This window comes from Misgurnus anguillicaudatus, chromosome 19, assembly GCF_027580225.2.
Source record: "Misgurnus anguillicaudatus chromosome 19, ASM2758022v2, whole genome shotgun sequence".
Taxonomy (NCBI): Eukaryota; Metazoa; Chordata; class Actinopteri; order Cypriniformes; family Cobitidae; genus Misgurnus; species Misgurnus anguillicaudatus.
In genome coordinates, this window is record NC_073355.2 from 291,203 (window position 1) to 305,935 (window position 14,733).

The 14,733-nt window shown below is 37.4% G+C and overlaps 1 protein-coding gene across 6 annotated transcripts; it reads left to right on the forward strand.

Annotated features, from left to right (window-relative positions):
- Positions 1-204: 204 nt before the first annotated feature.
- LOC129440201 (uncharacterized) lies at positions 205-8,622 on the forward strand. 6 transcript variants are annotated; one of them, XM_073856777.1, is made up of 6 exons: positions 205-522; positions 931-998; positions 2,125-2,267; positions 2,347-2,502; positions 3,017-3,109; positions 8,178-8,622. In XM_073856777.1, the coding sequence occupies exons 3-6, from the start codon at positions 2,166-2,168 to the stop codon at positions 8,532-8,534; spliced, it is 708 nt and encodes a 235-aa protein (XP_073712878.1). In that variant the 5' UTR covers positions 205-522; positions 931-998; positions 2,125-2,165; the 3' UTR covers positions 8,535-8,622. The 6 variants fall into 6 exon arrangements, with proteins under 6 accessions (XP_073712878.1, XP_073712876.1, XP_073712877.1 ...); XM_073856775.1 differs by having other exon boundaries at positions 206-522; positions 2,121-2,267; XM_073856776.1 differs by lacking the exon at positions 205-522 and adding an exon at positions 581-685 and having other exon boundaries at positions 2,121-2,267.
- The last annotated feature ends 6,111 nt before the right edge of the window (positions 8,623-14,733 follow it).

A 14,733-nucleotide genomic window follows, 5' to 3' on the forward strand; every position in this document is an offset into this window, starting at 1 on the left:
CAATGAGAAGTGGATTAATCAAAACAACGACCGTCTGTACTACGTCATTGACCTGCAGCTGATTGGACGAACGCGTCACGTGGGTCTAGGTACTCTCCTGAATTTCAAAAGCATAATGGCGGCTCGTTCGGAGTGTACAATCTCGTATTTTACGAAAATGGTTCATCGAAACGTTTTTTGAAGACATTTTAAGCGAGAAATAGGCTATGCAGTTGCTGAATCTGTCATCGTTTCAGATCCACAAAGGTCAGTTTGAAAGATTTTCGTCAGATTTTGAAAGGCGGGAAACGAGACGGCCGCTACTCATTTGAATACAGGTAGTTTGATTCAACTAATTCACCTAACATGAGAATGAGCGGGCGAATCGATGCTCCGCTTCTCGTGAAACTACCAGAATGCATTGCACAGCTGCTCCCTTGAAGCGTGGACGTGAGGCTGACTTTGAACTAACGTGATTCAGGAGTCGGATACAGCAGACACGGATGACTATCAAGCTGCATGTTTCCCATCCTCCATCCACGTGTAAGTAATACATATATTTAAATATCGTTAATTTAATTTAACTTGGTCAGTGATAATAGTCATTGGCCCTTGTAAAACGTTTCTCAGTGCAATCGTTTTCTCTAGACCTAACGTTACAATATAATCTGTGTTTTTTAATTTCCTTGATATTACATTTTCACTGGTAAGTTCTGGAATTCATTATCTCTATTTGGGTTGATATAATATTGGGTTGTTTTTTCATTAAAAAAAAGATTTTCTGCACAAAGTTGAGTAACGTCTCTTATGTGTAACTACGAGTACTTAAATGCTTATTTGCAACATAAATATTGCTTATGTTTTAACATTTTAAAAGTGTTTATCTCTTTGTAACCAAAAATTAATCCGAAATGTATTTGTTTAAATTCTTTTATTTCTTTATTTCTACAGGTAAATTAAGTCCATTTCGAACAGGTTCTGTCCCTATGCTTTGAGAGGTGTACCTCATGAAATACATGGTAAGTTTATGTATTGTTAATATATCTTTTTAATCATTGTTTATCTGAATTTATACGGTTTTATTTAGTTCGTGCATATACAAGTTTGATTGAAATGTACAGGTGGAAAACGTGGCATATAACCAACAAGTTAGGTGTTTTATTATTCTATTGGTTCGTGTGAGTTAACTACCGCCCTCACTGGGTTTTGCTGGAATTTGAGTGGTTGTTCGAGAGAGGTGATTGACAAGTGCGGAGGTTTTGTTTTGAGATGTGAATTGTAGATACGCGCTTGCGGTAAGAAGATCGTTATTTGCTTAATTATTTGCAAGTTTAAAAATCTTGAACTGTAATGTAGACCCTAGGGAAAGCACCGACACAAAGATGAAACCATTGTGTTTACTTCTTCGAGTTCGCCGCGAGTGTTCTACGGCCGTGCCGTATACGGTCCAGTGTTGTTAATCTGCCGTGCAGGCGCAAATACACGGTTTCATTCTTAATGCGCATATCAACGACTCGAGTAGGTTGCGTCCAAATACCCACACTTGCGGTCTTGGTAACTGGAGAGCGCGTGCACGTGACATGAAGTAAGCGCACAAGACTGTCCCATGTCTTAACACTGGCAAAATGCAGTGCCCTCATCGCACAATTAACCCACACTACCATACCGATTCGACGCGGTTTTCAAGGCTAAGCTATCACGTTATGCATCATGTTCTGAATATATATGTTGAAACGTTTACCCAGACCACGTGAGATGTCGTGGAAACGTTTAACTGTATTAATAAATGGATTTTACATATTTTGGTAGTAAAACAGAAAGTGTTCCACATTTAATTTGTGCAAACATTATGTATTTTGTAAAACATCTGTAACTGCTTTTATAACATTAAAACAACATTAAAGCTCACATAACACTCGCTATTTCTGTTGTTAATCTGAAGTACATATAGAGTAGTATTACATCCTTTATATCTCCAAAGAGTCTTTAGTTTAATCAGATTTATAAAAGAACGATTAGCTTTACCGATTATTTTGAGGAGGAGTACGAGTCATGCAACACTATACAACACTGTTTAACTTCTGATTCACTACATGTTCGTGTCATTTATATAATATGCATGCACCTATTTCCAACATAAGACAGAAATCAAGAAGAGGAACAATGAGCATATCGTGAAGTTGAAAATGGAGAAGACTTTCTCATACAGGAAGCAAGAAATCCTTAAAGGAGAGCCTTTGATTGCAGACTTCAAAAGCAGATGGCCAGCTCTGGTCACTGCGAAAGAGGTGATCGTTCTGTGTGTGCTTAGGTTTTTTAATCTGTTATGTTCTGACAGGGTTAGTGACGTGCATTAATGTTTTCCAGATCGATAGGGAGTTCCATCGCATATCAACTTTACCTCTACTTTCTACATTCTGTGCTGCTTTTGACCAGTACTCTACATGTCTGATGGAGATATTTGAATGCAAAGGTGGAGCAGCTGGAAGAAAAATCAGAAATGTCATGGCGGAGACTTCCAAGGTTTGTCGGAAAATTTGTTGATTTATGCTTATATACTCTTTTTTTTATATATATAATATGTACAGTGCTCTTTACAACAGAGTGTACAGCACAGCTGGAAAGAATACTAAAATATTCTACTCAATTAAAGGTACCATACAAATTTTAGCTAAATAAAATTACCCATCTTATAAAATAAATTGCAATAAAAAAATAAATGGACCCACATCTAAAATATTGAGGGAGGTACAATTTTATAATTGAATTCATATTCCTTTTTAAAGTTTAAAAATAATTAAAGTGGGGTGTTAAGAGATACTGTACCTGTTATGCCTACTAAAAGTGTTACCTGCAGTAGTACTTTCTACCTCTAGTGTGCAGCTATTATATTACGTCAGCTGAGATCTTAATGTAAATAATAATATCACATCGTAAACCTTTTTGGGTAGAAATCGCAAAGCACCATGTGTTGCCTTTTAAGAATACTCTGAAAAATAAAGTATATTGCCTAAAAGAGTTTCCTTTCCCCCCTCAGGACGACACAATTCAAACGAGACGAGCATGTGTCCTCAAGTCCTTGTGCATCTACTTGAAAGAAGACAACGAGAAACTTGTGAAGGATTATAAGGTGAGTAATGTATGTTTGGCAAAGAAGATGGAAAGAGGACATTTACTTGCTTGTAGGAATGTAAATATGGATTGTGAATCAGTAAAAAAAATCAATTTAAATGTGTATAGGAGTTCGGTTGAGATTTTGATGCCTAGGGTCTGACTCTTAATGTCAGTTAACATACAGCAGGTAATCTTAGGGCGCACTCACATTATCCAAACCAAACCATTCCCCAGCGCGAATGTCACCCCTCCTTACTCCCCCATGTGCACGCACTCACACTGTACTTTTATCGATCCGAGTCCGGGCACGCTTTCGTCATTAAGATGCGATTGTTTTGAAAAAAACAGGAAGTAAAGCTCTCACTGAACAATGGAACCCACCGTAAGGATAGGTCTGTGTTTTTTTATTCGGAGTCGTTTGGTGCGCGATTACATACAGCCCTCTCACATGTCATCATATTGCTTAGTTGATCTGTCACGTGCGCAGCGCGGACATTCACGTAACCCCGCTGCGCGCATCAAAAGGTTTTTACGGAGGCAGATGAAGGTGAGTGGTCGCGCAACTGAGGTCTTCACCTTTTGAATCGCTCTGAGGCGCGATTGCGCTCACACTACAGCCTTCCGCGCCTGAGGCCAAGTGAACCGCGCTCCGGCCCACCTCTGCAACCCGGCCGCGGCGCGATTAACCAATCCGCGCCCGGGCGCGGAACAGAGCACTCACACTAGTCAAACGAACCAGGCTTTGGGGGTCAAACGCGCCCGAGCGCGGTTTGGTTTGGATAGTGTGAGTGCGCTCTTAGTTTGCTTAAACACGGTTACAGTGTATACTAGGGGTGGCACGGTTCATGAAAAAAATCCGAACCGTTCGCTTGTCTCAGTTCGGAGCGTGTGTGCGTCGCACGGTTCGACGGTTCATGACATGTGCAATGTATGTAGCCTCGTGCCCTGTGTGTGACCTCAGATAGCGTGTTTCCCTTTTGTCGAATCGCGGGAAAGAAGAGGTGACTGGTGTGGATAGTGAGTGCTGCAGGTCATGTTACGTGTAGAAATGGCAAGTGGGAAGGAAGTCTGCATGCGCCAGCGTCGTATAAGTTTGGTGTGTGGAAACATGTTACCTATGATAACAGCGGAAATAAAACAATAGATAGAACTCCAGTCTATGGGTTGAATGTGTTCGAACAGCCACAAGCGACAGCCTTCTCTCCGCCCATTTATCTAATCTGAGGTACTGAACACAATTGTTTTTCGTCTTTTCTGACTTCTGCCGGGAACATACGGTGAACAGTGCTATTTTTAGCCTTTAATTGATAAAACGAAAGCGGCTGATTTCCGCGTAGTTTCATTTTGCTAGCATGTGAAAGTTGCGCGACCCTATTTCATAAATTGCCTCTCAAATTAATCAGGATAGAAGTTGTCAAAAGTGGACAAAAGAGACGGATTTAAATACTACAGGTGTAAACGTTATGTTTCTCTCTCGTTCACATATATTTAAGCAGCCTCTCAGTGATAAATCTTAGAGCTACACTGTAGTTGACAGTTTGATAAATGCAAGTTATCTTTGTGTGCTAAAAAGGCACATAAGTTCATGTAGATGGCAATACACAGTCTATTGTTTTGCCAAATAAATAAAAAGCATGTTGAAATCATCAATGTCTTCCCTCTTGCTGTATCAAAATCTCATCTGGCTTTCCTCAGAGATGGTCCCAATAATGTGCTTAAAGTCAAATTCAGTTTGTGCATGATTACATAATATAACATTTTAATACTGTTATACTAAAATATGGATAATTAAGACATTAATAAGATAATACATTTCTGAAGTGTTAAAAAATTAAAAGAAAAAATAACAAAAAGAACCGCACTGAACCGAGAACCCTGACCATAAAACCGTGATACGAACCGAGGGCGTGCCACCCCTAGTGGGTACGGAAAGTATTCAGACCCCTTTAATTTGTTACTCTTTGAGGCTGTTTACACTTGGCATCAACACGCGCCCCCATCGATCGGATCACAAGCGGACGACGCCAACGCCGGGTGCAAACAGTGCTCAAAAAGTTTTTTGCTTGTCCACTTTCGACCACATTCAGAGGTAGTCGAAACCTCTTTCGATCGGATTGCTTTTGTAGTGTAAACGCACACATGGCTGAATGCGCTCAAACACCCACACGCGAACGCCCTCCCTCCGCCCATTTATCTAATCTGAGGTACTGAGCACAATGTTTTACGTCTTTTCTGACTTCTGGCGTGAACACACAGTGACCAGCGCTATTTTTAGCCTTTCATTAATAAAAGTAGAGCGACTGATCTCCGTAGTTTTGAAAGCGTGTGAAAGATGCGCGATCTTGTTTCGTCAATTGCGCTGAAGGTTCGGAGAAGGCTCTAACATATACATGTACAAAACACTGTGCAGCATGTTTACTAACAACACAAGCAGCGGACTCTGACATAATATTAGTTCACGTCCATATAATCTCATCATTGTTTTCAGATGTGTTTTCATCGATTGGATCAGAAGTGGACAAAAGAGACACATTACGTTTACACCTGGTATTTAACTTTCGACCGCTTCTGTCCTGAATACTGTGTGGGTGTGGGCAAGTCTCTCTATTGTAATTTAAACGCAAGCGGGAGTAATGATGAGTTTATATGGACACAAACTAATATGTCGGAATCTGCTGCTTGTGTTGTAAGTAAACATGCTGCACAGTGTTTTGTACATGTGTATGTTGGGGCGTTCTCTGAATTTTCAGCGCAATTGATGAAATAAGATGAAACTGCGGAGATCGGAAGCTTTGGTTTTATCAATGAAAGGCTAAAAATAGCGCCGTACACCATGTGTCAGAGAAGACGGAGAACAGTGTGTTCAGTATCTCGGATTGGATGTATGGGCGGAGAGAGGGCGGTCTCAGGTGGCTGTTCGAACACATCCAACCACATGTTAGTTTGCACTACAAAAGCAATCCAATCGAGGGGGTTTTGACAACCTCTGAATGTGGTTGAAAATGGACGAGCTCAAAACGTTTTGAACACCGTTTACACCTGGCATTAACATCGTCTACTTGTGATTCGATCAACGAAAACGTATGTTAATGCCAAGTGTAAACAGCCTCTAAATGGTCTTTCGTGTGGCTTTATTTCAATGGAAAGGATTCCAACACGGAGACATAGAATAGTCTGCGGCTTAAGAGACAGAGACGATATTTGGCACACCGTACTTAGTGTTGCATTTGGGTCCTGCTTGGTAAGCTTGCGTTCAGTATTATAAAATACCGTTTCTTCCATTCTCAAAACAGCAAATGAGTGGTGAAAAATTAAGTCAATTTGAAATTATTTAATGTACCCATATGCCCTTGTTGATAAACAAGCCTCTTTCTTTTTTTATTAATATAAAATTGTTTCAGATTACTGATTGTGGACAGCTGGTGGTACTTAAGTGGTTTATTTGACATGCACCTCCTGTTAATAAAACATCACTTAAAGGGATACTTCACCGATTTAGCAGAAAATCGTCATATTACATCATCGGAGGACTTTTTTGCAGAACCAAAATGCAGATATCTCTCCTCTCAGGGGGAAATGAGGGAGGGAAACATGGTCATTCAGTAATACTGCCGGTGTTCTACAGATACAAAGCTGAATGCTAAATCGGTGAAGTATCCCTTTAAGGTGCATTTTTTTTTTCAGAACAGATATAGTATAAATTATAATATTCGTAGGTGTGTTTTATTAGTGTTTATAAAACAGTTAGTTCCAATCCTTGATTCTGATTGGTCAATAGGTGTGCTTTATTCACGATAAAACACTGCTATGACCGCTTCCACCAACGGTTCTGTTTATCACTGCGCCCTTAACAACACCCTTAGCAACCACACATATCGATTTGTTGTTTTTATTTGAGCTTTCATGCATATTTCACATTGGAACCACTGATCTATATAAATGACTGGATTGCGCATGACATCACACTTGTGAAGCCACCGCGCCGCCATGTTGGTATATCCAAACGTTCTATTAAATCAATGGACATTGTCAGATTTTAATGATAAAACATCACTTTACTCGTCTTCATTTTTATATCTGAAGTTACCCTGTACATTATTACAACACAAACGTCCAAAGCATGTAAATAGTTATTTACTGAAAGTTGTACATTTTGTGTTTTAAACAGTTATTATACATTCATCTTCATTACAGTATCCGATCAGCAGACAGACCACAGCATATTTAGTATTAATGACAATAAACGTGCTCATTCTGAAATCTAAATAAATAATCATACTTTGTACCGTATGTGCATGCAATAATTTGCTAGTTTTGTAATTATGTTATCTAAACTTACAAGTTACCTAAACTTATTTAGAGAAATAACGCTGACCGTGTAGCTGAATGTCAAAAAAAACTTTATTTATACCCGTGTCATTAACAAATGCAACAGACACACTCACATTAACGGTTTTTTATAAATCCATTATCCTGCCCGATTAAAACATAAACATTGCAAATAACACCAGAATTAACAAATAATTAACGTACACATATCCTAAAAATTAACCTTGTGTAACTGATACGCTGTAAAGGGGGTAAATTTTAATCATGATTTTGAATGGAAGTCAATGACGCTCTCTGCCGGTTGGGTATACCAAGATGGCGGCTCGAACTCTGCGCTGGCTTCACCTCACGCAGTAACGTAAAGCGTTCTATGCGCAATCCAGTCATTTATATAGATCAGTGATTGGAACACATTTTTGTTCATGGTCAGAGACTATTTTTTCTAGCGGAAGGAATGCTTTTTATTGATTTAACTTCATGTAAGTTGCACTAATATTTTTTTAACTTTATTGTGTGGTAACCGTTTGATAAAAGCAATAAGTTACTTGAGGCAAGTCCTGTATCGTCAATAAGTAACGGCTGAAGGGGTTGTGTCGCCTTCGGCCGTTACTTATTCACGATACAGCAACGCCTCTCGTACCTTATTGCTTACGTATGCAAGTTTGGAGTGACCATTTTAATCTATTATGTGCATAGCTGAAATGATGTAATAGCTTCAAGCACACATAAAACATTTTATCCATTGCATCCCACAGAACACAGACCTCGAGGCCAGTGCTTCCATGGAGCAAACTGTGATGGGGGTGTATGTCATACAGAAGGAGGGTGCGGAGCCTGAAGATAAGCCAGAGGACATTGGTGTCCTGATCGAAGGTGTGGAGGTCCTCCGTGAGTTAGGAAATATTATGGACGCCTGTGCTTTGTTATTTGGACTAATATACTGTCTGAACCTAAGTTACCCAGCAGACCTCAAATGCACCTTTGAATCTGCAAATACCGATCTCATACCAGTGTTTTTAAAAATGTTTACATTTCATTGTTTTAACAGCTGTACTGCCTGTATTGATGTGACCAGTATTGCAATCTTGTATGGTAAATTGTTCCCAGTTTAGTAGCAAAATGCTACAATTGGCTGCATGTGTACTTCAGACAAAATGTTTTATAAAAAGCACTGTTGCATAAATAAAAATGTAAAATGGATTTGCACGTTTTTTTTTACATTCTTGTCCTAGGAATGAAAACAATACTAATAAAACCAGCAAGATTGACACACGTTCATCCAACAACACTGACATTACTATAACTGACAAAATCTATACGAGTTGATATGTCAATGTGGAATTTTGTTCTACTGAAGTATTTGACCAATGTAGAATAAACTCAAATTGATTTAACTAAACCGACTAAGAAAAATCATATAAATTAAACAAGATGTAAATGCATTGAATGCAAATACCAATATTATGTTTAACCAACACATGTATACTGTGTTCAAATAACATCATGAAGGTTCGTTGACTTGACTTGGTTTGTTTAGATGGAATATAGGTGGCATGATAAAATCATGTTCATCCAATGAATTTTTTTTTTGAGTGAAGAACACGCCAGAGATTATTTTAAATTCCCCTTAACCATCTTGATTTTAATTAATTTAAATAAAGCTTGTTTTAACTTTCACTTATCTGGTCTCATTGCTTGGTCATTGGGGTGCTTTTGGGGACCTCCTCGAGGTGGAACGTCCGGAGGGGCATTAGTGGCCCGCTCCGGTTGGTAACAGTTAAGTTGATTTCAGCTCTTTAGTGTTTGTTCACTTTTATTTGCTTATAGACAAAGATAAATTCCCACATATCATATCTGCAATGCCTTTGATTATTTTATCAACTTCTTTGATGGCATACGCACGCATACACACAGACAAGAAGTAAATAAATAATAATAATTATATGTGTGTATATACACACAGTATATAATAATATAAATATAAATAGTGGTGGCAGAATCTGATTAGACACAGCAATAGGACTCAGGGAAGAGGTGATTATTATTATTATTATTAGAAAGTGTCAGTCTCAGAAGCGACTTTTGAAAGAAGTCATGGCAGCCTCCTTTGATGGTTTAGGCAGTGGTGCAATGTTGGGTGGCAGCGCAGGCTGTGGCAGGGCAAGTGAGGAGGTTGGCACCTTGAAAACAATGTTTGGATCGAGTCTTGTCAATGGCCTTCAAGACCCACTGCTTGGATCTCTTGCAGAACATTTGGTTGAACCGTGCTTCTCCTGTAAAGGGTAGGAAATTAGATTAGATTCAACTTTACTGTCATTATGCAGACTACAAAAAAGTACAAAAAAACAAAACAAAGTGTAATTCGTGTCCAACCAGAACTGCAAAAAATATTGTGCAGTGTAGACAGTAGTATACTGTTTGTTTACAGAAGGTGGTTTAAAGTAATATAAACAAAATATAAATGTGTGCAGTTTATTAGCTGTTACCTTGTAAGAGCAGAATAAATATGGATTTGTAATATGAAGCATTTATGAACAACATGTACAGACATGGCCGTAGCCAGCTATGAGGTCACAGAGGTCCAGACCTCGGTCATTTTTTCATATAAAAAAATAACATTTTAAGTTCTCTGAAGGACTAATTAGTTTTTCAAAAAGAATCCGCATATATAATTAAGTTTGGACAGTTTACTGTATAGTTTAGTGTAAAACGACTAAGATTGGTTTAAGCTACGATGGTGCAGGTACAGAATTTGCATCCCATTGTTGCCAGATCTTCTTTAGACGTAGTGTTTTAGCAATTAATGTGACACTTTGACATTATCTATAAAGTGATTGTGTAGGTTAGAGATTTCTCTGATTTATTTCTGAAATACAAGGTTTGGACAAACTTTGTTTTTTAAGGCCAATTATTTTTGCCTGTTTTTCGTACTAATATCTGGCAACATGGAAACTGAAAGTTATCGAGACGCATAATTCAGCGCGAGCAGGTTATTGCTGATACTACATTCGGTAAGATAAAAGCAATAATCATCATAATTGTGTCTGTAAGAGTATCAACAGTATCAACAACACTATCGAAAAACAGAAAATAACTCTGGTACAAAGATGTAGAAGAATTGGGTTTAAATAAAATATGCCAAATATGTTAAAACAAGTAGCGTAAAACGGTAAAGCTAATCTTAACAAAACATAAGCATAAAGAATTCTGTTATTTAATTTAATTTAGAAGTTAACCTTTAACAAAGTCATGCTGAAAACAATAAGAGCACTAAACAAGTTCTTGTTTAAAATCTTGTAACGTTTTTGTTATATAATATTGCTTATTAAAATGATTACAAAAATAAACATGGCTGCATGAAAAAGTAATAAATAATCCAGCAGTCCCAGTCCATCCCCCAAAACAGAGAGTGTGTACCCAAAGTGTAAAAAGGTTAAGACAAAATATTTTAGATCCCAGGTAAAAATCAAGTATGCGTAATGTACTTAAAACACTTAAATACTAGCAAGTACATTTGTAAGTTATGTAAAGTTATGCTACAAATATACTTATTAAAAGTAAAGTTGTACTTGAGCAGTACTTCAGTTTACCTGAAAAAGTAAGAATACCAGTACCAACTAGATTTTTATTGAAATAAATGATGTCTCAAAATAACACTTAGATGTTCTTAACTTAATTTTAAGAAGTACCAAAAACAAATGTGATATATAGGCCACAAAATGAGTGCACGAAAATAGTACATTTACTAAGTGTACTTAAAAAGTGTATTTTATTTAAGTGCACTTTTTCACCTGGGATAGCATTTGTTAACTCTTAAAACCCCACCCTGGACCTCGGTAATTTTCAAACCCTGGCTACGGCCATGTGTACAGATATGTGCGATGTAGTAACAGTAACCTAATAGTAGTAACAATAATATTGATGTAGTGTATAAACAGAATATATTATAAGAAAAACACAATAAATATTCATATTCAGCAAGAACCATATAGATAAGATTATGTACAGCTATGGGCAGTGTGGTACCATTGTAGTGCAAGAACTAACATTATAAGGGTAACACTTTACAATAAGGTTGTATTAGTTAACATTAGTTAATGCATTAGTTAACATGAACTAACCATGAACAACATCTCTGTTCACCATTAGTTAATTTTTGTTCACATTAACTCACACATATATTAATGCATCTCCGTTAACAGCGCAATTAGTTAACATTAGTTAATGCATTAGTTAACATTAGTTAACCATGAACATCACCTCTGTTCACCATTAGTTAATTTTTGTTAACGTTAACTCACACATATATTAATGCATCTATTCACGTTAACCTCACAATTAGTTAACATTAGTTAAAGCATTAGTTCGCATAAACTCACCATGAACAACATCTCTGTTCAGCATTAGTTAACCTTTGTTAATGTTAACTCACACATATATTAATGCATCTATTCACGTTAACCTCACAATTAGTTAACATGAATGCATTAGTTAACCTGAACTAATGCCTGTAAATAGCCTTAAATTTTTAAGGTTAACGTACTGTACATATTTAAATTAGTTTACTTAGCAGTTGACACACTAAGGGTAAATATTTCTAATATATTTATTTGGTATTAACTGATGTAATACTAGCATTTGTAGACCCTTTATTGACATGACTTACCATTAACAAAGCATTTATTAAGGGAAATTGTGAACCTTATTGTAAAGTGTAATCTATTTAACATTAACTGATGTGATACTAGAATTTGTATACCCTTTATTGACATGACTTACCATTAACAAAGCATGTATTAAAGGAATTTGTAAACTTTATTGTAAAGTGTAATAAAAGAGGGTAAGAACCTTTATTACCTTACATAACTGGTCAACATTAGCAATCTTTGCCAGCACAAAAAATACAAAATAATTATTAAGAACAAAAACTTGTTTCTACACAGAACCACATACATTACATGACAGTGGTATAACAATTTATACATATTACACATTAATAAAAAGACAATTGGAAATTAATTAACATAACTGTAGTGTTTTGATTTATTTAAAGTAAGAATTATGTATACATACATACATACATACATACATACATACATACATACATATAATTAATGGGACTAACAAAGAGGTATTTAAAAATAATAAAATAAGGAGGATCTGGGAGTGAGCAAGTATGGTCAGGTAAGGCTGGACAAATACTGAATAATCACATTTGGAAATGATCAGCTTTGTGTTTTAAAGTTGATATTTTCGATGAATGTCCTTCAACAGTCTTCCAAGAGGACCATTTCTGTGCCGGTTTCCAAGTCAGTAAGTCCACTCTATCAGCTTTAGATGTTGTTTAAGTAGGTCCTCTGTTCTATTTCCTCAAAGGGTGTTTTCACATATAGTTCGTTTGAGCCCTCCAAACGCTCTCGGAGCGGTTCAGTGTGTATATGTGAACAAACCAAGTGATCTCAGACCCCTTAAGAGGACCCAGAAACTAACCGTACTCAGACCACCTCCGGAGGTGGTCTGAGTACGGTTCTTTTGTGGGTCCGTTTGTGGTTCGATTTGTTTGTGACATGTGAAAGCAATGAGGTCCCGGTCCACTTTGCGTTTCGTTTCGCCAAATGTCCCTAGCGGCTTGCCATACCTGCAGCCGTGTTCCGTCACTGCTGAAACAAAAAACTTTTCGCCATGGCAGGTCGCGGAGTCGTGTGGTCTTATGAAGAAAGTTGTGCACTTATTGATATTTGGAAAGAGGATGGCATTAAACGCCAGCTATTCTCAACACACAAAAACATAAAAGTATTTCTTCTGTTTTCTCAAAAACTAAAAAGAAAGGGGCTACAACAGAACAGCACTACAGTGTCGCGTAAAAGTGAAAAAACTACGACAGAAGTACATGAGCCCCCGTGATAAAATGCGTCGAAGTGGGGAGTCTGCTGAAATCAAGGATTCGTGTCCGTTCTACGGCGATTTGAATGAAATTTTGGGTGCAAGCGCTTGTGCTTGTCCAGCAGATGTTGTCGAAGGTGGAAGTGTGGACTTGCAGAATGAAGAGGAAGGAGGTAAGGATAATTTTGGCATCCGTGTAAATGCTTATAATTAATACACATTATGAGGTTATTAAACAGACAATATTCGTGGAACATATGATTGCACCTATCCAGGGTCCGAAATTAACTTTTTGGCTCACCTGCCACGGGGACTGGTAGATGAAAAAATCTACCAGCCAAGCATATTTTTTACCGGCCAGAATAATAAACAGCCTTTTTTTGTCACATGTATATTAATTTAATTTGCTGTATTCATGGCAGGGCTCGCAAAATTTCAAAATCCCTGGTGGCCCTTCGGGCAGGCACTCTTCAGTTTTTGGTAGCCCGAAATAAATGCAAGTAGTCTGAATAAAAAATACATTACTTTTAATGTAGAATATTAAGACAAAAGATCTATCAAAACACAAATAACACATATCAATTTTCAGTACATATCAATCATCAGTACAATTTTTCTTCTAACCGAAGTGAAATATCTATACATCAGATTCTGAATCTGAAATATGAACTGAAGTCAAAGAAAAAAAAGCCACTTGACTTTGTGGGCATAGCACAGTCTTATTCAATTAGTTTTACCACGGGCTAAATTTTGCCAATACAAAGCCAATAGGTCCTCTAACCACAATGTTTAATCTGCTATTCTTGTTGTTGTTTTGATGCTGTTGTTTTTTTAACAAACAAAAAGACTGGATTTCCATGTAAACCAACTTTTCCTGCTCATCCAACACCAGATATACTCACCATTTAAAAGTGGTTTAGTGGGTCACAAAACTCACAGTTTGGATCATTCAGTTACAGATTGGATCATTTTTTCGATCAGAAAAAAAGGGGCTACTGTTAGACGGTGGGCCGAGGCTCCGTATCTGCTTTACTTTTCGAAATGGATGATCCCCATGGAGGGAGAACCTGAATTTGTAAAGTTTGGACGGTTGTTTTATTCTCAACGATATGAAAAGTGTTGCCACTCGCATTTATTGCACATTTTCCCCCGACATGATAAAATGCCCCCGTAAATATGCAGGCAAACGCTTTTGCCTACTATATCAGTCGAACCAATAGAGCGGCAAGATACTGACATAGGATTATTATTAACCAATCAGATTTAGGTTAATAGAACAGCTGTTATGGATTCATAAACGAGCTGCAGCGGAATTGACCATCGCCAAGGACATTCTTTGTGTGATTGTAAGTATTCATTTGATTTAATTGATATCTATTTAAAATGTTTGTTGTGTAAACTGGTTTGTTCAAACGTATGTATGCGTCT